This window comes from Primulina eburnea, chromosome 12 (genome assembly GCF_022965805.1).
Source record: "Primulina eburnea isolate SZY01 chromosome 12, ASM2296580v1, whole genome shotgun sequence".
Classification (NCBI taxonomy): domain Eukaryota; kingdom Viridiplantae; phylum Streptophyta; class Magnoliopsida; order Lamiales; family Gesneriaceae; genus Primulina; species Primulina eburnea.
Genome location: NC_133112.1, coordinates 32,161,833 through 32,189,272, shown reverse-complemented (window position 1 = coordinate 32,189,272; position 27,440 = coordinate 32,161,833). Strand labels below are relative to the sequence as shown.

At 32.1% G+C, this 27,440-nt stretch overlaps 2 protein-coding genes across 4 annotated transcripts in view; both read right to left on the bottom strand.

Moving 5' to 3' along the window:
- Positions 1-4,723: 4,723 nt before the first annotated feature.
- Positions 4,724-27,440, bottom strand: part of LOC140807963 (disease resistance protein At4g27190-like) — a 34,097-nt gene continuing 11,380 nt past the window's right edge. For 2 of the 3 annotated variants that reach the window (XM_073164941.1, XM_073164934.1), the window contains one exon: positions 7,083-7,331. The gene's annotated coding sequence lies outside the window, so the exon portion shown is untranslated. Of the gene's footprint in view, positions 5,420-7,082; positions 7,332-27,440 lie in introns of those variants that run through there. The other variant, XM_073164935.1, reaches the window with a different exon arrangement.
- LOC140807965 (uncharacterized) lies at positions 7,352-9,986 on the bottom strand. Its single transcript, XM_073164942.1, has 3 exons — positions 9,517-9,986; positions 8,506-9,003; positions 7,352-7,892 (listed from the first exon to the last, which is right to left on the bottom strand). Exons 1-3 carry the CDS (start codon positions 9,973-9,975, stop codon positions 7,776-7,778), a joined length of 1,074 nt encoding a protein of 357 aa, XP_073021043.1. The 5' UTR covers positions 9,976-9,986; the 3' UTR covers positions 7,352-7,775.

Sequence of the window (27,440 nt, the reverse complement as noted above, 5' to 3'; positions counted from 1 at the left end):
ATCATCAAGAAGCACATTATGAATATCATTTTCTCCAAAGCATTTTTCATCAATTGCCCAGATAATGTCAGCTTGGTTATCATATCGTCCTTTGTAAAAATATCACTCATCAAAATAGAGTTACGATATGACCTGCTATTTGTTAGATTTTCCGTTACGACAATAGATGAATTTTGATCTTGAGAATTCATATTGCCTAAAAAACAACTAGATATTTAACATTTTTTATCATAAAAATATAGTCTCAAATAAACTATAAAAATTCAATTACTAATAGTAATTTTATGATATCAAATGTAACATAAATGTCATTTATGCTTTAAATACTAAATTAAATAATTTACCGTTTTCTTAAAAATAAACAAAATTCATTCATCATTTATAAACAATTTTTTTCCCTATTTTATACAAGTGACATTATATTGACAAATGGTAGTTCAAACAAAAAGTAAAAAAAAAAATTAATTACTTAATTTAACATTGGTTTTGAGTTGAGAAAACAAATGTTACCTTTATTTAGAACACTTTCATGATTGGATAAAGTTTTTTGATCGAGCTTTTCTTGTACAGTAAACCTCCAACAAAAATAAAATAAAATTTTATGCTCGAAAGATCGCAAATGTACGAGTTGGGTTATAATATAATATATGGAATACCAGTATCGTTCCCATAGAGATTAATTAGACAAATTTAACTAAACATAATTCTTTAATTAATTAAAACAAAAATTAGATTAATGAATTAACTTGAAGGTCAAATAAAATAATTTACCAAACACAATATAAATAATATAAATTAAATTAATAAACAAACAATAGTTGGGAGTTTATATATTTTTGTTTGAACATCTTATTTCCGTTGGCGCAGGTTTGTATTATTCTGCATGCCACCATCCCCACAAATCAATAAAGAAAAAGGCAAAAGTGACGATGCATGATTATATATAAAATTTACATAGATAATATACATAGTAAAAAAGTACATTTTCTGGGAAAGGCGAGATTTATCTTTTAGCGCTTTTGTGCATACTCTGGAGTATTGTGAATCATAAAACGTGTTTAACCATCGTTAATTATTTGACATTTTTGTTTGGATTTGATTGGATTTAAAGTAACTAAGAATGTATTAAAAAAATAATAGTAATTAAGATTAGGTCCCGTACTAAAATACAACAAATAGGACCAAAGTTTTTAAATAAAACTTTTTAACAAAAATGTATTCATTAATCACAATGATGAGTTGATTCCATGGAGTGTCTATAATTTAAGCTCACAAGATATATTATGAATTTTATTTAATGATTAAATAGAATACGAAAGAATGTAATATATCTAAAAAATTATCAAGTTTATAAGCCGCTTTTTTTTCCCTACAAGGCTACAATTTAGAGGTTTTCTTAGCTCGGTCCTTATTGTTTTATCTGTCAAAATAATGTTTATATCCAGGGTCAAGCTTGGTTCGATTTCAGATAAAAATTCGAATCAATATATATATATATATATATATATATATATATATATATATATATATATATATATATATATATATATATTTATATATATTATCAACAAACCAAACCATGTATTTTGGTTTGGTATAGTTTTGATGACTAATTTTAATTTTTGAGTTTTATAGTGAACTAGTGCATGAGATATTGCAAATTGAAAAAAGTGAAAATTTGATAGAAATTGAGTGATCATTTATTTGAATGTGGAATTAAATAATTATAAGTAAAAATCATACATTAAAATACTTATGCATGTTAGAATTTTGAAGCTTATAAAAACCTAAACTTTTAAGATTGTAATTTTGTTTATTTGACTTAAATTACAATGTTGGGTGCAATAATTGTCCCTGCTAATTGGTAGAGCAATCGAACCGTGGTGCTTGAGCTGCTGTGCGGTTTAAAAGATTTGAGTTGCACAATTACCACCAGCTATAGCTTTTGGTAAAGCGGTAAACGAGTGTCCTACAATTGATATCAAAGCCAAGGTCACGGGTTCGCTTCTCATTGATCGCAAGGAGTGCAATTATTTGGAGGGAGATTGTTGGGTGCAGTAATTGTCCCTGCTTGGTAAAACGATCGAACTGTGGTGCTTGAGCTGTTGTGCGGTTTAAAAGATTTGAGTTGCACCATTACCACTAGCTGTAACTTTTGGTAAAGCGGTAAACACTTGGTGCTACATACAATAAATAAATTTTCAATGTACGTAGTTGGACAGTTACAAAGCTCACTAATAATAGAATATAAATATAAAAACAAATAAATTTTTTTAGATCAAAGAAAAATGACACTACATTAACATTAAACATCATCACATAATTTTCTATATTCATGTAATCGGTTTGAATCGCTTTGATTTATTTTTTTCGAGTATGTTTCTTATAAGACGGACTCACAAATTTATATACGCGATATGAGTCGATTTGATCCATAATTACTCTTAAAAATAATAATTTTGATATAAAAAGTAATATTTTTTCATGAATTAGTTTAGATTGGAGATTCGTCTTACTAAATTGACTCGCGAGACAATTTTACATAAGTTTTTTTTTTTTAATCTAAAACTTGAATCAACTGATTTTTACTGTTTGGTTGATTTTAAAATCAACCCAAACCATAATTTTCTGAAAATCGAACCAAACTATGTCTAGAGTTCGACCTTCTATGAGGCTATCTCTAAGGGCAACTCCAACGCTGCGTCAAAATGGTGTAAAACACCATTTTGGCGCAGCTTTTGGAGCTCCAACGGGGCTGCGCTATTTTGGTGAAATAGCGCAGCCCCTCTCTCCCTGCGCCAAATTTGGCGCAAGGAGAGACCCCTGCGCCAAATTGGCGCAGGGGTCATTTTTTTAATTTTTTTTAATTTTTTTAATGTGTATTTATTCTTAATTTTGTGTTTTAAAAATTGTAAATGGTATATTAAAAATTGTAAATGTTATAAAATAAAAGTATAATATTTATTTTAATAATTAGATATTTAATCTTAAAAAAATTAAAAAATATAATTGTTGATTTTTAAAATATTTATTTATTTATATTAATTATTAATATTTAAAAACTAATTTGATTTAATGATTTTTAATTAAAATAATCTAATATTAACATTAATTATAATTATATTGTTAAATTTATAATTAAATAGTAAACAAAAAGAATATTCTAGGAATATACTTTTTAGTGTAAGATTTGAAGTAAATGGGTTGGAGATGAATGTTATATTTGATGCAGAAACTGCACTATTTTGGTGCAAAAACTGCACCAAAATAGATTTATGGGTTGGAGATGGCCTAATACTCCACTTTGGTACGTCTAAATTCTAAAACAAGGCCCTATTATTTCAAAACAAGAGCGCAGCGCAATAGATTCTTGGCAAGTTGTTTGATAAATACAAAAGTGCGTGAAAAATTATAATGGCCATTTGTCACCGAAATTTATAATGATGAATCATCCTTGGAATCTTATTTTTTAAATAAATATATAATGTATTTTTATTAATTTCAGGATGCTTCACTGTGTACTGACTTGTAGGTCTGTTGTGAGACAATACCACATATCTTCAATAATGCTACAAATCAACTCTGTCTATATTTACAATAAAAAATAATATCATTGACATAAAAAATAATATTTTTTCATAGGTAACCCAAATAGAAGATATGTCTCACAAAATTGACTCATAAAACCGTCTCACAAGAGTTTTTTTGTTACTACTTAGAACACGTGTTTAAGCCAACAGCTTGCTAATGTACTTCTTCGAGGTAAGCAAAAATGTAGACTCCATATATTCCAAATGGACGATAATTTATGGGTAAAACTATAATTTTGATATTGTACATTTGTCAATCTAAAAATTGCCAAAAAAAAACACAAAGAAACATACATGCGTAGAAAAATTCTTTGTTAAAAAAAAAATTAAAACTGAAATGATTAAAATTGTTTGAATAAATCTCAACATTTGATTCAAATAAAAAAGTTATGACATTGTTTTAAAAAAACAAATCTATTATACATCTCTTTGCGTTGTGGGTTGGACTACCATAAGTTTCTTTTAGTTGGTTGGGTATGAGAATTAATTATACATGTTAGGGCCCAATAACCTTGGCCGGTCAACTTCGTGATAAATTTTTTTAAAAAGGTCATGTTAATGGAATATGATGTTTGGCCTTTTAAAAAATAAAAATGAAAATAAATCTTTCATGTATAGAATCAAAATAAATAAATAAAATTATTGATAAATATATGATAAAATACAACTTAAGTATGAAATGTTTCTAATTGTTTAAAGATTTGTTTTAAGGACATCTTTTATTAAACTCATTGATGTTTTGTTATTATGGGTGTCAAGATGGATTCAGGCCGGGTCTTTTGTATGATAGCATTAAAAAACTGCTCAACGCGAATGTGAACCAACCCAAAAACTCTCAACCCTAACCCGATTTTTTTTAAAATAATTAAATAAAAATTTAAAAAAATAATATTTTAATTTATACTCATAATAACAAAAGCTCTCATATATAATTTAAATTTGTATAAAATTGAAAATATATTTACTAAATCAAATAAACAATTGTTTAAAAATAAAAAAATACAAAATAAATAATAATTTTTTTTCAAACATACAATATATAAAAGTGTAAGCAATACTTATTAATTATATTTTTTTTACAAAAAAGTTGAAAATTTTCATGTCACCAGAACCCGACCCGATTTTTTTTGGGGGGGCCAGATATCGGATTCAACTCGATCTGACCTGAACCCGAAAACTCTCAACGCAATCATGATTTTATCGGGCCGAACCGGGTCAGCCGACGGGTCGGGTCTTTTGACACCATGTTTGTTAATTCATATACAATTGTGATTGATTAATTTATTACATACATGGTTTGTGTGTTTTTTTGTTGTATAATATTTTGTATACCTATATTGGGTAATTCTGGATGTACAGGGGAAATATTAAACCACATACAATTTTTTCTTATTAAGTACAAGGAACAAAAATTGAAGGCACAAATATATTAAATTTTGAACGCGAGAATGTGGAAATATATTAAAGCAGAATTTCGAAATATTCAGATTAAGCTTACAACAACCTGTTGCATGCATCTCATATATTTATTAAACAAGATTAGAAGCAGGGGAAAGCAGCTTGGAGAAAGAAAGATTAGAAGCAGGGGAAAGCAGCTTGGAGAAAGATTTAACATCTAAACTCGACCAAAAAACAGCATATGTTGGTTTAGCAAAAAAGTCCAACTTGAAAGGAAGATTACTATAAGATACAGAGAAACAAGGGCTAACCGATCGAGGGTTGCATGAACTTGCTGAAATAATCCAAGTAAAACCAAACTAGTTAGGAAGAGTTTAGGATCCAAGTTTAGGTACTATAAAAGTTAACACTCGCCTCTGCACTTCGTGATGCTGCGGTAGGGGGAACATTTTGGAACAAAGGAGAAGCTCTATTTGAAGAGAGGGGAAAAATGAAGTTTCAACTAGAGAAATTAAAGATGGGATGAAAATTAAGCATGCCTGAAAAGTGTGTAAGATCCTTTAGCCTTAAAAGAAGATACAAACCCATCATGCAGAATTTCATGGTGACGATTTTTGTGTACTTAAATTGAGAAGTAGTCTAGAAATTAGGGATGTAATCGAGTCGAGCCGAGCCGAACTCTTGAATGTTTGAGCTTCGTTCGTTTATAATCGAGCCGAGCTTGAGCTTTATTTAACGAATATATGCATGGCTCACGAGCTTATTTAAGCCTTTATCGAGCCTAAACAAGCTTAATAAAAATGAATTATACATTTAAATTTTCATTAAATTAATTAAAAATAAATTATATATTTAAAGAAAATTATATTATTCTTATTAAAATTTGTAAATTTATTATAATAAATAAATTTAATAGATTTATCTATAAATAATATGCAAAATCAATAAATCAAATATCAAAACTATTATTTTTTTATCTAAAAGATTACTCATGAACTTACTAACGAACATGTTCACGAGTTAACAAACGGTTTGTTTACAGCCGAATACTGTAAAGCTTGAGTTTGGTTTGTTTATCTTAACTAATCTCGTTAAACGAGCTCAAACGAGCTTTTATCGAATCGAGCTTCGAATAGCTCACAAACGGTTTGGTTCGTTTACATCCGTAATAGAAATAAAGCTAGGACGCTTTTTTTTCCATTTACTTGGAATTAATAAACCACTTATTTTTAATTGGTTTGGTTCGGTGGTTTATTTTTATCCGAAATTTGAACAAAACAAATTTTTTCGATTTAATTGATTATAAAATCAATTCAAACCATTATTAACCGCAAAACGATCCAAACCATTCAGTTTCTGAACACCCTAGTTTCAAATCAAAATAAATTGGCTACACGCTAATACGTGTAGCTAGAATCATGAGTCAACTTTTTCTTTCACTAGCAAAACATAAAAAATAAATTTGAATACCAAAAATTATGCAGTATAATATCATGGTGTTGAATTATGCAGTATAATATCAGCATTTCCGCGAGAAAACATAACTAAAATTTCTGAAATGAAAAGCTATATGATAAAAATTGAAATTTTATAATATAGAGAAAGTGAAGAAGTAAATTTACAGAACGAAAATTAAAAATTTTCCGTTTACATTTGGCACGAAGATGAACATTTTTCCATTCTAGGGAATTAAATTTACCAAAAAAAGTGTATCCATCCAACCAAATTAAATATATTTGACTCGTGAGAATATAAATATGTATTTTCTTTTTATTGAAGTCTGGTAGTATGTGCCTATGATCCAAGGTAGACCCACTGAATCCTCGAATGAAGTGCTATTTTCGTTTTAAAATTTAAAAATAAATAATATAATATATAAGAAATGTATGACTTTATAAATGGTGTATTCACATTTTAGTTTTGTGATGTGGAACAATTTTGTTCATGTCTCCCTTATCCCATAGCCTGTCAAGCATTATAGCCAAGGGAGTTCGTGTCACCAAGACATTATGTATATATTCTTTTATGAAGTTTTTTTTAAGGGAAATAGATGCACTTCACCATCAGCCCGATCTATTATACTGCTAAAAAAATGGAAGCACTTCACCATCTTATAAAATGAATGAAAAACAGAAAAAATAATAATCCGAAATCCGCAAACAAAATCAATATCTTTCCAACAATCAGGAAATTCACAACCATCTTACAGGCGAAAACGAATGGAAAACAGACTTAAAGATTCAACAAAGAAGCAGAACTTAAAGAAAATTTCATCTTCATACATTCTTTTTACTTTCTGACTCCTTGCTTCAAGTGCTCTTTCTCTTCTTCACTTGATCACTTCTTGTTGCCCACTGCACTTGTTAACAATTAAATATTTCAGTCAAAACATATGTATCTTAAAAATGTAACAAAACCGATGGGAGAGAAATAATAACGATGAAATTTGTCATGACAAATCAAGGCACTCAACCTTTATAAAAAAGAATAGATATACCATTTTCTTGAACTCCAAAAATTTCTCAATACTTCGGGACTATACCTTCCTCTTGGAAAAATGGGTCTTTGATTAACTAGAAAAACTAGGGTAATACTAATGCCAAATCGAAGCTATCGAACTTCTCGACTGAAAGTTGCGAATACCATGATTTCCATCCTCTTTACGGGTTCAATGTAAGTTTCAGCACCAAAATAAATTGGCTACAAGCTAATACGTGTATCTAGAATCATGAGTTAATGTTCCTTTCACTAGCAAAACATAAACAAATCAATTTGAATACCATCACCTCACATAATATTGCTGTTGCTACTCTCTGTCATTTCCTCGCCTTCTGTCTCTTTCCTGTCCTCATGCTTCTCATCCTCATTGTACTCATCCTTGTTCTCATCTTCGTTTGCATTATGCTATATAGTATCAATTTAAACGAAACGAGTAGACCCAAATTAGGCAGCAATTGCATAATAAACATATTTAGGATTAAGCCTATCATAATGAAGAGTAATTACTATAATTCAACGAGTGAATCATAATTACCAAATAGAAGGAATAATATTGAAAGAGAAAATATACTCTTAGTATATTATGATAATAAAATTGCTAACCTCTCACAACAATGAATTCAACATATGTTAAATATACAAGTCCAGTACATTAAGGGAACAGAGCATGAACATGAATGTGTTTCATGTGATACCCTCTCACGGATATTAATCTGTGAGACGGGTCAACTCTACCCATATTCACAATAAAAAATAATACTCTTAGCATGAAAAATAATACTTTTTCATGGATAATCCAAATAAGAGATCTGTCTCATAAATACGACCCGTGAGACCGTCTCACACAAGTTTTTGCCCATGAACATTAGTATAATTATAAAGACAAAATATAAAGAGGGGTTGTACTTTTTTGAATAAAACAAAAGCAAAAATTCATTCCAACACATGCAACATATAAACAACAAATATACATTGTAATAAGATGAAATTTATGTATTGGATATTCATAGAAACATACCTTAGTACTTATGAAATGATGTATGCCGTCGTTCAAGTCTTTCATTTCAATGTCCTCGCCATTTATGTGGAACTCTCTTAATTTTGGCGTGCTCAGCGATCCCAAAGTGAAAGTTTTCATCAGAGGGCAATCAGCTATTTGTACCTCGACAAGTGATGGTAACTCAAATACGTGCTTCCATTGGCAAAAACTTCTCAACTTACAATTGCCTTCAATATCCAAATATCCCAGATTAGGAAAAACAAAGTTAACATTTACATGTGTCTCATCCTCGGTCACGTCAATCATCTCTTTGCAATATTTTATATATAGTCTATTGAGATTAACAAGAGCTTTTGCGATCGCAGATGATATTAAGTTTATGATGCCATCAACTTTATATATAAACAAGCTCTCAAGATTATGAAAGAAACTAATTGGGATATGACGACACCATATCTTGCTTATTTTATCGGGCATGTCAAATAGACAAAGTGTCTTTGGGCCAATAATTTCAACCTGTAAAAGATAGACAAATTAAATGATAATTCATTGATTGCTCAAAATGAAATCAATTTAATCTAAATGTAAAATCCAAATACACTATGCTTCATCACAACTGTAAAACATAACCACTTCGCATTTTTCTAGCTAACACTATATTACAAATAACACAACAATAACAATACCAACAATTTATTTGCTGAATATACACACACACACAAATATATATATATATATATATATATATATATATATATATATATATATAAAAGATTTTATTATATAAATATTATACAATAATACAATAAATATATATAATACAATCTTTTTGTTTATGCAACAAACATAAAAAAAATATATTAAAGGCAATGGCCATGATAATAAAATAAAACAAAAGCCATTATTGTTGCTCCCACTGTTCAAACCCAATAACAATTATAATGATGAAATATTTGTTTCTTGATATTTATATTATTTAAAATTAAAATACTTAGGTTGGTTTTTTGGGATTACGAAGAAAAGACGTACCTTTTTATTGCAAAATAAATGAAGAGAATGATGGTCGTGAGTCGGTTCTGGATCTATGGGCAAAAAACTATTCAGCCTTGGCAATTTTCTAATCCGCAACCATTTCAGCTTTGGAAACTTGATGCTTTCAACACCTTTGTAGAACGTTGTCAGGCATGGCAGACCAATTAGGTCCAATTCATACAATTCTTGGAATATGATACGGCGATTTCCATCATCCCTAAATATTTCTTCTATTGTGTCATGATTACGAACGAGGAGCCGCTCAATCTTCCCGATTGGGTATTTGAATATTTTGGTTCTGAGTTTTGGGCAGTCGATGATTTCTAGTTCTATCAAATGGGGGAATTTTATGATTTCGACACCTTGGGTGAAAGCTAAAAGGTTTGGCAGATAGTACAGTTTCAGTATCTTCAACTTTGGGAACTCAATAATAGAAACCTCTGAGTTGCTTTCCATTTCATTCCACAACACTTTATCCGGGATTAATTTTCACAAAATAATAAAAATCCTCTGAATTTTTTCACAAAATTAATTTTCAGTTAAAAGCAACAACAATAATTCATATTTTGTTGTAATAATTCTCCTCTATTGCTTAATTTTTTTTATTTATCTACTTTACCATTACATTTATATGTTATATCAGTTGTATTACAACTTCTTTTACATATTTAAGCGGATTTATCCAACAGTCTGTCACTAGAAAACATTAAGCTAATGGAGATGGAAAATCCTATGTGAATCTGCTTCAATACGTTGGCAAGACCCCGAAGGAAAACCAATTACAAATAGAGCGAAGTCGACTTATTAAAAACCGCAATCCTTCTTGGTGTATTTCCTCGAATCTGAAACAGAAAAGGCGATGAGATTAGAGACGAGGTTGGCTGGCAATCTTCCTACAGTACCATCTATGTCAACACCAAATGTTCCCTAAGTTTTATGACAAGTTCAATCTATTTAGATTATTCCATAAGTTCCTGAAAAAAATAGTACATTTGAGGCATTTTAACATCAGAATGAACAAGAGATTAATGCAAAGTGAAGAAATCAATTGGATTTCATATCATAATATACAATCCCCAAATACTATTCAATTATCAAGAAACAACATATATAATAATCATAATTACGAAAGCGTACCCATGAATTTGCAGTCAATTTTCGGTGATGATCTTCAAAATGCAGATTTCTTTTAAGCCAGAGAGTTTTTGTAGATGAGATACAAAAAACTTGAAACGTTATAGCTTTCGTCGATCACCACGTCCACGCTCTAATAAATAATAAATAATAATAATTTAAATGAATGATTATTATTTCTTTGTAAATTATATATATATATATATAATAAATAAAATTAAACAATATATAATAACAGAGTTACGCATAGGATAGCCTGAAATGCATCCAATTCATCGGGCACTGAGATGTTATATGTTACTTTATTGATGGAATAATCAACGTTTTCCCCACCCGAATCATCCACGTACTGAATTAAATCAATTTAAAATCGCATTAAATGAATAGTTGCATTTCATAATTTCAATTAACACTACCCAATGAGGCACACGCATTGCGTGTGTCATGAATATGGAGCTAATATATTAAATATTAATTATATTAAAACATCATTTCAACAAAACTTTTTGTTGTTGTGATTATATTTTAAACTTTTTACAATAAACAGTATATCACAAAATATTTTTAAAATATATTAAATTTAAAAACAATGTTTACAAATAGGTTAGAATAATAAATTTTCATTATACGCTTTATTGGTTCAATCTTCCAGTAACGAAATTTATTTTTTATATTTGTTACTAAGAAAATTATTTTCATAAATAATGCAGGAAATAACTTCAATGAAAACAATGTCATTAGTAACATACGAAGATATCCACGTCCACGTCGATATCGTAACCTAGCAAGAAATTTCGGTGAAAGTGAGATAAATTACCAGTGGCAATTGTCTGAACCAAGAATTTGTATACATTGCCAAGCTCAATTGTTTCATGGTGAAACATCACAATTCTGCTATAGAAATGGAAGTACAAATTTGGATCATATCCCTTCTCCCATTGTATTGCAAGAGTTGTATGCTGCTGATAATGAGGAAGGCAGACATATACATATCTACCAAATACATTATATACACCAGCCCTTAGAATAACTACATTGGTACTTTTAATAGACCATATAATAATGCACAAACCCTTAAATTAAATACTTTGGTCATTTTATTATACGAAAAAATGTCTCTTCTTTCATATTTCATTAAATTTAATATTTACCACTTATATGTTTTAACTATAATCTTTCATATTTTTTTATTTCACTTTATAAATAATTACTATATTAATTTATCCTTAGATATACCTACACTTAAACATAACATTCATATATAACGACTTGAACGTCAACATAAAGTAAAAACAATCACATGTCAACTTGAACTTGCAACTTCGAATCCTCGGTCTACAAATTTTAAATAAATCACAAATCCAATTTAAACATATAACCAAACATCAAAAACTCAAATAATTCATCTACTATTGCCTGATACTAAATTTATTTATTTCCCCAAAAATCAAAACTAAAGTATATATGACTCTAATATATTGAACATTCATGGTATTATCACATTATGACACAAAAATAATCTGTACAATGAACTTATTCATGACAGACAATAGATTTCGAAGCTTAAATAATTTGACAGTCTAAATTTGTTAACTTACATGATATAGTTTTTTAACATAAAAATCGAAATTATTCTTCAGCCATAATAACATCTCATGTGAAAAAATTTAAACTTCCATGTACACGCTATAGTCACACATAATAACCACAATTTATAAAATTAAAAATTAAAACTCCAGAATTTTGACCATAAAATTTGACATTAATGTTGACCAAACAAAGACAATCTGGATAATTATTCATTAATCCTAAATATCACATTCTTTCCCCACACACGTTTTTGGGACCTTATTACAACTCACATCTTACACATCTCTACCGAATACATCATACAGGAAATGTTTGTACCAGAATTGTTTTACCTTCATCTTTCGGTGGAAGCCCACGTAATATGTACCAAAGGTATCAAGATGCCATGACTTTGGTACAAACATATGGAAAACCAGATATAATGCTTACAATGACATGCAATCCGAATTGGAATGAGATAAAATATCAACTACTTCCTGGACAATCACCTCAAGACCGTCCAAATTTTATTACAAGAATATTTCGGTCAAAATTTGAGGAATTTAATAAATACATTGTGGATAGAGGGGTTTTAGGTAAGGTCTGCTCTTATTCGTACGTCATCGAGTATCAAAAAAGAGGGCTTCCTCATGTTCATATGTTAGTGATATTTGAAAATAATGACAAGTTGTGTACTCCCGATCACTTTGACTCAATTGTGCGTGTTGAAATACCATTACAAACAGAAGAACCCAATCTACACAAAGCAGTTGTCCACCATATGATACATGGGCCATGTGGACCAATCAATCCTAATTGTCCATGCATGGTAAGTGGTAAATGTAAGAAGAACTTTCCAAAATCATTTGTAGAATACACATCTCGAGGAAATGATTCATACCCTTTATATCGAAGACGTAGAGGTGTCCAAGTATCAATTCCCAACAATGACAATGTTTTAATTGATAATGGTTGGGTTGTCCCATACAATCCATGGATTTTGTTGAAATATGATTGTCATATTAATGTTGAAGTATGTGGAGGGATTAAATGTGTCAAGTACATATACAAGTACATCCATAAAGGTCCTGATCGAGTCGCACTAGAGTTACGAAATAGGCAAAATTGTGATGAAATCCAACAATATATGGATGGAAGGTGGATTTGTGCGCCTGAAGCATTATGGCGAATTTTCTCATTTGAGTTCAGCAGGATGTATCCTTCAGTCATTAGGTGACAAATACATAAACCAAACCAACATATGATTTATTTCGACCCACAACAACGTGTGATTGATATACTTGCAGATGATGACATCTCAAAGACTATGCTTACAGAATTTTTCAAAACAAATTGTGATCCTGACTTGACTGGAAAGTATTTATATCGAGAATTTCCACAATATTACACATGGATAAAATCTGAAAAAAATGGATTCGTCGAAGAAGCAACAATAAATTGGTTGGAAGAGTATATGTTGTGTCGCCATCTGAAGGTGAGATGTTTTATCTTCGTATCCTTTTAAATCATGTTAGGGGCCCAACATCTTTTGAACATCTAATGACTGTGAATGGGGTGACATATTCAACATTTAAGGAGTCTGCTCAAATGAGGCAGCTTCTCCAACAGGATGATTATATAAAACAATGTCTGCAAGAAGCACGCTCTGTTAAAATGTCATCTTCATTGAGAAGGTTATTTGTATCCATACTGGTGTTTTGTCAACCAACAATGGTTCGAGAACTCTAGGATGAGTTCCATCCTTACATGTGTGAAGATTATGGTAAAGAAATTTCATCAAGTAACTTAATCATTAATAAGTTATTGCTTGAGATACGAAGGTTGTTGCATCATTACAAAAAAAACTTGATGATTTTGATTTGCCATCAATAAGTGCTGAGTTCTTAGAAGACACACCACTACCAAGAATAATTGAGGATGAGCTTTCTTATCAGATTTCTGATGATGATTTGAGATCTATTGAACGTTTAAATGCTCAACAGAGGATTGCATTTGACACCGTCATAGGACGTATTATGCATAATCAATCAAAACTTTTCTTCATCGATGGTCCTGGAGGTTCTGGTAAGACTTTTTTATACCGCTCGATGTTGGCACATCTAAGAAAAATGGGTAAAACTATAATTGCGGTAGCAACATCTGGGATAGCTGCGACATTGATGCAAGGTGGAAGAACCACACATTCACGTTTTCAGATTCCACTTAGACCAACTGCATCAACACTTTGCGAAATACAAAAACAGATTGAACTTGCAGAACTAATAAGGCGTGCATCAGCTATAGTATGGGACGAGGCTCCAATGGCAAATCGCTGTGCTTTTGAATCCGTCAGTAAGAGTTTCCAAGATATTATGGAAAATCAAATAGCATTTGGAGGGAAGACAATGGTTTTTGGTGGTGATTTCTGACAAGTGTTACCAGTTGTTAAACGAGGGTCAAAGTCAGAACAAATTGAGGCAAGTATTTCAAAGGCAACATTTTGGCCTCGTGTAAAGATATTACAGCTTCAACAAAACATGAGAACTGCTCAAGATATTGAGTTTTCGCAATTTCTCTTGCGCATAGGTGATGAATGACAACGTACTGTGAATCATGATTTCAATAAATTACCAGATTCACTTATCATACCATGGGAAGGTGAACAATCAATTCAGATGTTAATTGATTTTGTTTTTCCTAATATGATAAATCATGTTAATGATGAAAACTATATGATCCATAGAGCCATCATCACACCAAAAAATGTTGATGTCGACAATATTAATCAAATGCTCATTCTCAAGTTTCATGGTGAGGAACAAGAGTATATATCTTGGGATAGTGTAGAAGACGACAATCACAATCTTTTTCAAGAAGAATTTTTGAATTCCCTTAGTCCAAGTGGTTTGCCACCGCATAAAATCAAATTGAAAGTAGGAAGTCCGATCATGCTCTTGAGAAATATTGCGCCCGAACTTGGTTTATGCAATGGAACAAGATTAATATGTCGCGGTCTTGCTAGAAATTTCATAGATTCCGAGATCATAACAGGTCCTCATAAGGGCACCAGATTCTTTCTACATAGAATGCCCTTGAAAAGTGAAGATAACTCCGGATTACCATTTGAGTTGACATGTCGACAGTTTCCCATAAGGCTTAGTTTTGCTTTGACAATAAACAAAGCACAAGGTCAAACAATCCCAAATATTGTTATATTTTTGCGTAACCATGTGTTCATCCACGGTCAACTATATTTGGCACTTTCAAGAGGAGTATCACAAAATTGTACAAAATTTTTGGTAAAAGACGGGAATTTACATCATCGATCTGGTGTATTCACAAGAAACGTGGTTTTCAAAGACGTGTTGCTACCTAATAGAGAATGATAAAGTGTAAGTAAATCAACTCTCTTTATTGTAAATATTAAAAAATACATTATGCACAAATATTTACTTTAATTGTGTGTGGAACCCAGGATTTGAATATGACGAAAAGGTGATTGGGTTTATCAGAGACTATAAGAGTGTATTTCATCTGGGTATGTTTTCTTTCGTTTTTTATGGAATTTTTTAGTCTTTTATTTCTTTAAATTATGATTGTTTTTAGCATACCCTTTGTATTTCATTTTTTGAGTAATTTTAGTTAGTTTCTGCTAAACTCGAACCTTTTTCAGCTGTTTTACTAGTGGTATAATTAGTTTCTTATAACTTACTTTGATAATTTGCAGTACAATTAAAAGAATTACCGCTAGCAGAGTTCCTATCTCAAAATTTGAACTTTTATCCGACACATTTGCATCTTTACTGATCTGACATATTTTAACACAGATGATAGAGTTTGTAATTTACTGTCTTTCATGATTCAAATATAAAATGTTTTGGTGTGATGATGACTATGTGTCGTGAATGTTTTATATATTAGCTCCATATATTCATAACACACGCAACGCGTGTGCCTCGGTGACTAGTATATATCTATACTATCTATAAATATGTAAGTTTGAATTGTGAATTTACTTAGTTACCCTTTCACTCATCATTACTTCACTAATTTTTTAAATTTTTTACTTAGTTACCCTTTCACTCATAATTACTTCATGGATGTGTTTAGGGGTTTTATTTTAACATCATTATGATAATTTTGTTACTTAAGAGAATTTTATTTGACAATCGCTATATGCACTTCATTTAAAAATATTGTGATTTTGGTTTTTAGTAATATTCATTATTCTATTAATTTTATTTTTATTTTTTTCCATTGTGAATAATATTTGGATGAAAAATATCTTTGTTAATTTGATAGAGCTATCATTATGTTATAATCACACGAATTGAAAAATGTTATATAAATAAATGAATATATTTGATTTATCGTCACCATGTATTTTTATTTATTGTGTTTTGATATTTCATGACCCGAATTCTTATTTTGAATGAAGTTTTAATTAAAACATAATTAATGAGTTGTTAATTAAGTATTATTAAGGATTAATAATTCGGGATCAAGTTGTTGGTATCCACCGAATTTTAAATGGATAACCCGACCTACTTCGGATTACATTATCTCGAGAAATCCAACTAGACCAATGAGATTCTGACACGTGGCAGATAAGATTGTTTCGGATTTTGTGAACTAGTCCAGATTCAGCCTATAAATGGAAGCCGATTCTTTTGTTTCCTTCACCGCATTCTTCAGAGAGGGTTCTAGTTATACCATAGTTTCTAGTCAGTTTCGAGGGCATTTTGGTGTCGGGAAGTTTCGGAGCTAGTGTCGACTCGAGGAAGGGTCGGTGATCTGAGATCGAGACATCATCAGCGGGCTGATCGACGGACGCAGGTATGATCTTAAATCCTTAGATAGTGATTTAAGGATCATTAGGGAGAACTTGTAGCATGTTTGATCTGGTTTGTTAGTGATTTCTTTATGTTGGTATTGCCTAGGTTCAGAGCTTTCTGTCAGATTGTTTTAGTGAGGTACGTGATGTACTGACTGAGATATCCAAGCGTAGTATACACACTTATATGCTGCATATTTATCTGTTGCATGATACATGTTTTACTGCTTTGGCATATTATGCATGACATATCATGTTGAGCCTGATATCTTTTGAGATATACCTCGTTTGTTGGGGCCGCTCAGCCCTATTCTGTATTGTGGACGATGGGGCATCGAGAGCTACAGTGTCTGACAGGACCCGCGGGCTCTGATGACCTGGACATTGCAGGTCCACGTCTTGATGATGAGTGTGGGAGCCAAAACATGCCTAGGGCAGATCAGAGACTACACACTCAGGCGCCTCTAGACTGAGCATGAGATTCTTGACTTGATCCTTGATATTCGAGCATATTGCATTTTGCATGCATCATATCAGTTTGTATACTCGTACATTCTCGTATTGGGCGACTGTCGCTCACGTCCTTGTTTTCATCTTGGGCACCCCATTCCACGGGGCAGGTCTTAGGTTGGACGGTTCGGGCGACCAGGGCAGTGGCTAGAACAGTTGGGTTTCAGTGGTGATCCAGTGGAGGTTTCTATGGTTTATCATTTTCTCGCTCAGGGTTATGTTTTGTTATGGTTCTATTAATGTTTAAGACTGATGTTATTGTTTTGTTTTCATTTGGGTTGTAAGATGATTAAGTATTTGGTTTCCGCTGTTTAATTATGGTTATTAAGTTTAATGTTGTATGTTTATTAGTCTGTTTAGTAGTGGCTCGGGTAAGGGCGCTACATTTGGTGGTATCAGAGCATACAAAGATTTTTGGGACATTAGTATTTCTGTTTTGAGGATTTAGAGGTTGATTTTCGTTTCCTTTCAGATGTCAGGAGATGGAAGCAGTCACGGGAGTGTGGGAAATGGCCGTTATGGCGACGATGAGGCTGGCCGAGAACATCGTCGTAGAGATCGTGACGGAAGGCGTCACCGAGATCATGATGAAAGGAGACGTAGGAACCATGTCAACATTATGGATTTCATGAAGATTGGACCTCCTCCGTTGACCGGAGATGAGAATGCTGATGTTGCTGAAGCTTGGGTTGATATCTTGGAGCAGTGTTGAGTTGGGCACGACCGGAATCAGCTCAAGAGATAAGAAGTTTTCTGGGTTTGGTAGGTTATTACCGGAGATTCATATCAGGATTTTCTCAGATTGCCAAACCATTGACTCAACTGACCTGTAAGAATGTGCAGTTCGAATGGACTCATGATTGTGAAAATAGTTTCAATGAACTGCGTCAACGTTTGACAACTGCACCAGTTTTAGCCCTGCCATCTGGATCAGGAGGGTACATTGTGTACACTGACGCATCACTTCAAGGACTTGGGTGCGTTTTAACTCAGAATGGTCATGTGATTGCATATGCATCCAGGCAGTTGAAGAAGCATGAAGAGAATTATCCAGTTCATGATCTGGAATTGGCAGCAATTGTGTTTGCTTTGAAGATTTGGCGACATTATCTCTACAGAGAGAGATTTGAGATTTTTACAGATCACAAGAGTTTGAAGTATATCTTCACTCAAGCAGAGTTGAATATGCGCAAAAGAAGATGGATGGATTTGTTAAAAGATTATGATTGCGAAATCAAGTATCATCCAGGATCAGCGAATCTTACAGCTGATGCTCTTAGTCGCAAGGTGAGATTATCTGCACTTCAGACAAGTTTCATATCAAGTGTAATCCAAGATTGTTGTTCTCTGGGATTTCACTTCCGTCATAAGAAAGGAATGGAACACATTCGAGTATCGAGCATTTTATCTGAACCGATGTTGTATGCCAAAATCAGAGAAGCTCAGTTTTCTGATCCGAAGGTGGAAAAGTTAGCAAGGTTAGCTAACGGAGACAACACATCTGGCTTTGCATTCCAAACAAATGGAACCTTGTGTTTGTCAGGAAGAATCGTAGTTCCAGAAGATTCTAAATTGAGAGACGAGATTTTATCTCAAGCTCATAGGAGTAAGTTGAGTATCCACCCTGGAAGCATGAAAATGTATAAGGACTTGAAGACCAAGTTTTGGTGGAAAGGTATGAAGAGAAGTGTTTACCATTTTGTAGCCAAGTGTTTGGTTTGTCAGCAAGTGAAAGCTGAACATCGCCGACCAGGAGGATTACTTCAGAATCTTCCTATCCCTGAGTGGAAGTGGGAGCATGTAACGATGGATTTTGTCACCCACTTGCCGCTGTCTTCTAAGAATTGTGATGCAATTTGGGTTGTTGTGGACCGACTGACTAAGTCAGCACATTTCATTCCGTATAGTCGGGAATATAGTTTCGATCGCATGGCAAGACTATACATCCAAGAGATTCTTAAATATCATGGTGTGCCAACAAGTATAGTCAGTGATAGAGATCCACGCTTTACCTCGAGGTTTTGGGGAAGTTTTCAAAAAGCGTTGGGAACGACTTTGAGTCTGAGTACTGCCTATCATCCAGAGACCGATGAGGACTATTCAGACACTCGAGGATATGTTGCGTGCTTGTGCTTTGGATTTTGGACCAGCATGGCATGATCATCTGCCGCTTGTTGAGTTTGCATATAACAATAGCTACCACAGTAGCATTGGTATGGCTCCGTTCGAAGCATTGTATGGTAGACGTTGTCGTACTCCTTTGTTTTGGAACGAAGTAGGAGAACGACAAGTGCAAGGACCCGAATTAGTGCAACAAGCGATTGATGTAGTGGAATTGATCAAGAAGAGAATTAAAACTGCACAAGATCGTCAATCGAGTTACGCGAATACCAAGCGTAGACCTCTACAGTTTCAGTCAGGGGAAAAAGTTTTCCTTAAAGTTTCACCGTTCCGCAGGGTGATGAGATTTGGACTCAAGGGAAAATTAGCCCCAAGATTCATCGGACCTTTTGAGATCTTGGAATGTGTTGGAAATTTGGCGTATCGATTGGCTTTACCGCCGTATTTGTCCAGCATTCATAATGTCTTTCATGTATCGTTGCTACGACGGTATGTAGCAGATGAGTCGCACGTTCTTAGTCCGACAGATGTTCAACTTGAAGAAGACTTGACTTATGTTGAGCAGCCGCTTTTAATCCTGGGTAGGAAAGAGAAAAAGCTCAGAAACAAGACCATTCCACTTGTTCTAGTGCAATGGCAACGCCGAGGTACTGCAGAAGCAACTTGGGAGTTAGAGAGTCGTATGCGCTCAGAGTATCCTCATTTGTTTTGAGTTGTATTTTATTCAGTTGTATTGTACTTCAGTTTTGATTTCGAGGACGAAATCTTTGTAAGGAGGGGAGGATGTCATGACCCGAATTCTTATTTTGAATGAAGTATTAATTAAGACATAATTAATGAGTTGTTAATTAAGTATTATTAAGGATTAATAATTCGGGATCAAGTTGTTGGTATCCACCGAATTTTAAATGGATAACCCGACCTACTTCGGATTACATTATCTCGAGAAATCCAACTAGACCAATGAGATTCTGACACGTGGCAGATAAGATTGTTTCGGATTTTGTGAACTAGTCCAGATTCAGCCTATAAATGGAAGCCGATTCTTTTGTTTCCTTCACCGCATTCTTCAGAGAGGGTTCTAGTTATACCATAGTTTCTAGTCAGTTTCGAGGGTATTTTGGTGTCAGGAAGTTTCGGAGCTAGTGTCGACTCGAGGAAGGGTCGGTGATCTGAGATCGAGACATCATCAGCGGGCTGATCGACGGACGCAGGTATGATCTTAAATCCTTAGATAGTGATTTAAGGATCATTAGGGAGAACTTGTAGCATGTTTGATCTGGTTTGTTAGTGATTTCTTTATGTTGGTATTGCCTAGGTTCAGAGCTTTCTGTCAGATTGTTTTAGTGAGGTACGTGATGTACTGACTGAGATATCCAAGCGTAGTATACACACTTATATGCTGCATATTTATCTGTTGCATGATACATGTTTTACTGCTTTGGCATATTATGCATGACATATCATGTTGAGCCTGATATCTTTTGAGATATACCTCGTTTGTTGGGGCCGCTCAGCCCTATTCTGTATTGTGGACGATGGGGCATCGAGAGCTACAGTGTCTGACAGGACCCGCGGGCTCTGATGACCTGGACATTGCAGGTCCACGTCTTGATGATGAGTGTGGGAGCCAAAACATGCCTAGGGCAGATCAGAGACTACACACTCAGGCGCCTCTAGACTGAGCATGAGATTCTTGACTTGATCCTTGATATCCGAGCATATTGCATTTTGCATGCATCATATCAGTTTGTATTCTCGTACATTCTCGTATTGGGCGATTGTCGCTCACGTCCTTGTTTTCATCTTGGGCACCCGAATTCCACGGGGCAGGTCTTAGGTTGGACGGTTCGGGCGACCAGGGCAGTGGCTAGAACAGTTGGGTTTCAGTGGTGATCCAGTGGAGGTTTCTATGGTTTATCATTTTCTCGCTCAGGGTTATGTTTTGTTATGGTTCTATTAATGTTTAAGACTGATGTTATTGTTTTGTTTTCATTTGGGTTGTAAGATGATTAAGTATTTGGTTTCCGCTGTTTAATTATGGTTATTAAGTTTAATGTTGTATGTTTATTAGTCTGTTTAGTAGTGGCTCAGGTAAGGGCGCTACATGATATATTTAGATTAATAAATACTTATAAACAATATGTTATTCAAACGATTTTAAAAATTATTTAAATCTTTATTTTTCATTATCAGTCACGAATTGTGAATTTACTTAGTTACCCTTTCACTCATCATTACTTCACTAATTTTTTAAATTTTTTACTTAGTTACCCTTTCACTCATAATTACTTCATGGATGTGTTTAGGGGTTTTATTTTAACATCATTATGATAATTTTGTTACTTAAGAGAATTTTATTTGACAATCGCTATATGCACTTCATTTAAAAATATTGTGATTTTGGTTTTTAGTAATATTCATTATTCTATTAATTTTATTTTTATTGTTTTCCATTGTGAATAATATTTGGATGAAAAATATCTTTGTTAATTTGATAGAGCTATCATTATGTTATAATCACACGAATTGAAAAATGTTATATAAATAAATGAATATATTTGATTTATCGTCACCATGTATTTTTATTTATTGTGTTTTGATATATTTAGATTAATAAATACTTATAAACAATATGTTATTCAAACGATTTTAAAAATTATTTAAATCTTTATTTTTCATTATCAGTCACCTACGTGCATCGCACGTGTTCATTCCTAGTATATATATATATATATATATATATATATATATATATATATATATATATATATATATATATATATATATATATATTATACACTCACACACACACTCATCAATTTTCACAAATTAGTTCATTCATGCAAACATATTATTATACTCACAAAATCTTATATCTATTATCTTCATCATCTTAATTTTCTTTGTAAATGAATGAAAATATTAGATAATTTTCTTAGAAATTTTGTTAATATTCCAAACATGGAGAAAATAAAATACATTTTCTCAAATTTCACCAATTCCACCAAATTATCAATATTTTCAACTTGATTCTTCTATGCAATATCAACCAAATTTTGCAAATTTTCTGTTTGTTTCATCATTTCTCATGTCGTCTTCGTTTTCATCGATTTTCTGATCGTCAAGTCACTGACGGAAAACAAACAGTTAACTACGACTTCTATCCCAAAGATTGAACTACTTCTATCCCCAAAGATTGAACTGTATGAACGTGAATCCTAACTGAGCTCGCAAATTTTGAGAAAGCGCATTTGAGGTGTTCCAAGCTCGATAGACAATTGTCAGATTTTCAACTTGTTATGGGTACATAAAAAGTTAAAACATATAATGTTAGTATGCATTATTTTGCACAATATGATTGTTGAATATGAACGAGATTGCGTGACAAATTCATACAACGATTAAGGAGACGAACCCTCACAACCTATCCAAGGCTCAAAACGATGATTTCATGATTATCTCTGAAAAATTCCGAACCACGTGAAAGTCAAATACATCACCAACATTGTACCAACTTAGTTGAACATTATACAAACAAAAATTATTGAATTCGTATTTTACATTTTTCAGGACGTTTAATTTATATGTTGTTTTTTGTTTTATGCAATTGTGATTTTTTTTCTCTTTTTTTTGTACTCTTCATTTCAAATTTAAGATAAAGTTTTAATTTTAATAAAATTACACTTTTAAAATAAGATGAAATAGTTTTCAATTATAAAAAATTACAAATTATATTATAATATATTTTAAATAATAATAATTTAATGTGTGTTAATAAAATTGAAAATGTATTTATTAAACGCAGTTTTTTTTAAAATCGGGTCGCACTGATCGGTCTAACCCGTTTTACCGGGAATCGGCCACTAGTTCGATCCGACCTATTCTATAAATCGTTTTTTAACAACTAAAACTGATCATGTATCGGTCGGATCGATCATGAACTTGTGAACCAGTTTAAACAACATTTTTTAAATTTTTTCTTATATATATTTTTAAAAAATTTATTTTTATATTTTAAATTTTGTTTTTGTTATATATATATATACATATATATAATTATTTGGGTTTTGAAATTAAATTATAACATTTGTTACTTCCTCACGTGTATAAATCACACGACCCACTACCCCTGTATAAAAAATAAAATTATAACATTCGTTAAATAAAATAAAATTATAACATTTGTTAAGTGGGGCCTCTTGCGTATACGCGTTAAGAGTTATGTTATTAATTAATTAACATAATTGATTAATTAATTACTGAATAATAATTTTATGATTACCTTTCCCCAACCCTAAGCAACTTTCCTTAAAATAAAGTTAATAATTGCAAGACACTCACGAAGATATAGAAACACATATAGAAACACCAAAATTTTCCTCAATTTGTTTTAATTGAGAAAATATAGTAGTTATAATTGAGTCTTGAAATCGAGATCTGGTCTCAAACTCGAGAATGAATCGATTGAAAAAAAAAAGGTTAAAAAATGGGGAATGGGATTTGTTTTATGTTATCTGAAATATATATCTTGTATTTACATTATCTAACTTTGTATTTTTATTTGACAAAAACTTGTGTGAGACGATATCACGAGTCGTATTTGTGAGACAGATCTATTATTTGGGTCATCCATGAAAAAGTATTACTTTTTATGCTAAGAGTATTACTTTTTATTGTGAATATCGGTAGGGTTGACCCGGCTCACAGATTAAAATCCGTGAGATGGTCTCACATAAGACCCACTCTTTTTTATTTATATGATTTCTTGTTTGTATTAATAATAATGAATAATTAAGAATAGGGTCCCAGCACCATCACAGCGGAAGTTACATTAATTTAGCGCATGACCATGATAATTGTATCTTCTAGCTTTTCTAAAACAATTAATTTAATATTTTTAAAATTAGATAATGTTTATTTTATTAAAAATTGTGAGTCTTTAAATTTTAAATTTTCTTCTATTTATAATTATACTTATTAGTACTTTTTCGACTAATAAGAAATTTTGACGACAAAAAGAAAATATTTTCTTAACCTAAACAGCTTAATTAGTCAGTCATACATTTCAGCTTATATTTTACATGAAAATTTGAAAACTATAAGATAATTTTTTTTAAAAAAAAGAAGGAAAATAACCTAGAATATGTCTGACTCCCTATGTATTTAATTTATCTGTCAATGTAGATAGATTTTTTGTTAAAATTGGAACTTGGACCTAACTCAACTCCAAATGCTAGTTCAAGGGGGGAGGATTGTCTAAGTCCATATATGTAACTTCCAAGTTATTTATCCAACCGATGTGGGACAACTAACACACTCATCACGTCCAAGAATGAACATTTGGAGCGTGAAGTTTACAAATGATCCAATTATGGGCAGAACGGGTGACTCAACTATAGACAATCCAACACATAACCGTGGAACCTGGGCTCTGATACCATGTTAAGATTGAAACTTGGACCCAACTCAACCCCAAAAGCTAGCTCAAGGGGAGAGGATTGTCCAAGTCCATATATGTAACTCTAAGGTTATTTATCCAACCGATGTTAGACAACTAACATTTATAATCTGATTTTATGATTTTACTGAGGAATATCACAAAATTCTAGCTATCAAAATGGCACCAAATTTGTCGTGAAACACCATCCATCCAAAGCGTCGGTGGCGGACAAAGAAATGTGGGCAAAGGAAGCATAGGTTACTATTCGTGCGGGCCAAACTTCAGTGAACAATCCATTCAGAGAAAGGAAAAAAAAAAGAAAAAATGTGATTTCACGAATCTTTATTATGAACACGCATCAATACTTCACTAATTTTTTAAATTTTTTACTTAGTTACCCTTTCACTCATAATTACTTCATGGATGTGTTTAGGGGTTTTATTTTAACATCATTATGATAATTTTGTTACTTAAGAGAATTTTATTTGACAATCGCTATATGCACTTCATTTAAAAATATTGTGATTTTGGTTTTTAGTAATATTCATTATTCTATTAATTTTATTTTTATTGTTTTCCATTGTGAATAATATTTGGATGAAAAATATCTTTGTTAATTTGATAGAGCTATCATTATGTTATAATCACACGAATTGAAAAATGTTATATAAATAAATGAATATATTTGATTTATCGTCACCATGTATTTTTATTTATTGTGTTTTGATATATTTAGATTAATAAATACTTATAAACAATATGTTATTCAAACGATTTTAAAAATTATTTAAATCTTTATTTTTCATTATCAGTCACCTACGTGCATCGCACGTGTTCATTCCTAGTATATATATATATATATATATATATGAAGAATGCAATGCCTCTTAAAAATGAAATTTATATGTATACCTTTAACTTGTAAGTCTCTTGCGTGAAAGACCACACCCCCTGCACGTCCATCTCATCATCACAATAAAATTATTCAAATAAAAAATATATAAGGAAAGTGTTGTTTCTTACATCCTCGATATTTGATTCTCTGTGTTATCCATATAAAAATAAAAGAAGATAGATTAAAATTGAAATTCGATAAATAGGACAAACAAAATGACCAAATTTAAAATATTACTAAAAAAATAAAAACCGATTTAATAAACCATAAAAAAGAGTAATCAATGATGTTACATCTGTATAGGCCATCCAAGCCACCACTGGTTTGAAAGTCGACCCTTTCTTGTTGACCGCAGCCTTACTTAGTCACAAATAATTCTGTTTAATCTACAAATTATAATTAACACCAAATAATCATATACAACCATCACAAGTATACATACATATATACACTCGGTGATGATCTTCGACCCTGTTTTCTTGACGAGGTTGTTATGTTCTCGCCTCCTGATAGGGTTGTTCCTGCCTTGCCTCAGCATGAGACTGTTCGGGTCCGCTCTGAGGACGCGATGATGCTGAGGTAGCTCTACGACTCCCTCTCTTTCCTACCATTTCTACATCTCAACTCAAACTTTCCCAAAACTTTCCCACAGACGGCGCCAAGTGATACTCACGAGAAATTTAGGGTCCGATTTCTGCAAGCGTCACTAGTACAGACGCAGGGTTTTGAAAGTGTCCTGGGCTTGAAATCACGAAGAAGACCGTTAGAAGGGGGCCATGAGGGTGTCCTGGCGTAGCCCTTCCGACGCTCAAGTCAGTGACTGAGGATAAATGGAGGAGCAGCTAAGGGTGCTGCTGAAAACAATATAGTGAATGAATCAATTGAACGCTCAAATCTGATATTTATAGGAGAATACATGGGCCCTTGGTGGACCTGTCTTCCATTTGGGCTGGGGATGAGCCAAGGATAATGAGCTCATCCATGGGATATCAGAAAATATGATATATTTTTTGAATAACTCTATATATGCAAGGAGTTTATGAAGAAGAAAAACTGCATTTGTTAAGATATAGATGATAATTTGATAATAATGTTTGAATTAAATATTTCAATTATTTAGTCTTATTTTTTCCTTGAAATTTAAAACAATATTTTTATTTCATACAATCACCGAAAAGTTTAGAAACTGGCACATCAAATTAAAGTTGCTGATAAAAGTACCCTTGCACAAACTCTCAATCAAAGGAATATTCTACAAAAGGTAGATAATATTTATCTTTCAATTTATATTTATCGTATATGTATATATAATAAAATTTAATGTGTTAAATGTACATGTACAAATATACTTATCATATCGACGTCGAAATGAAATAAATAACAAATAGACATAACATTAATTCATTTGGATAGTT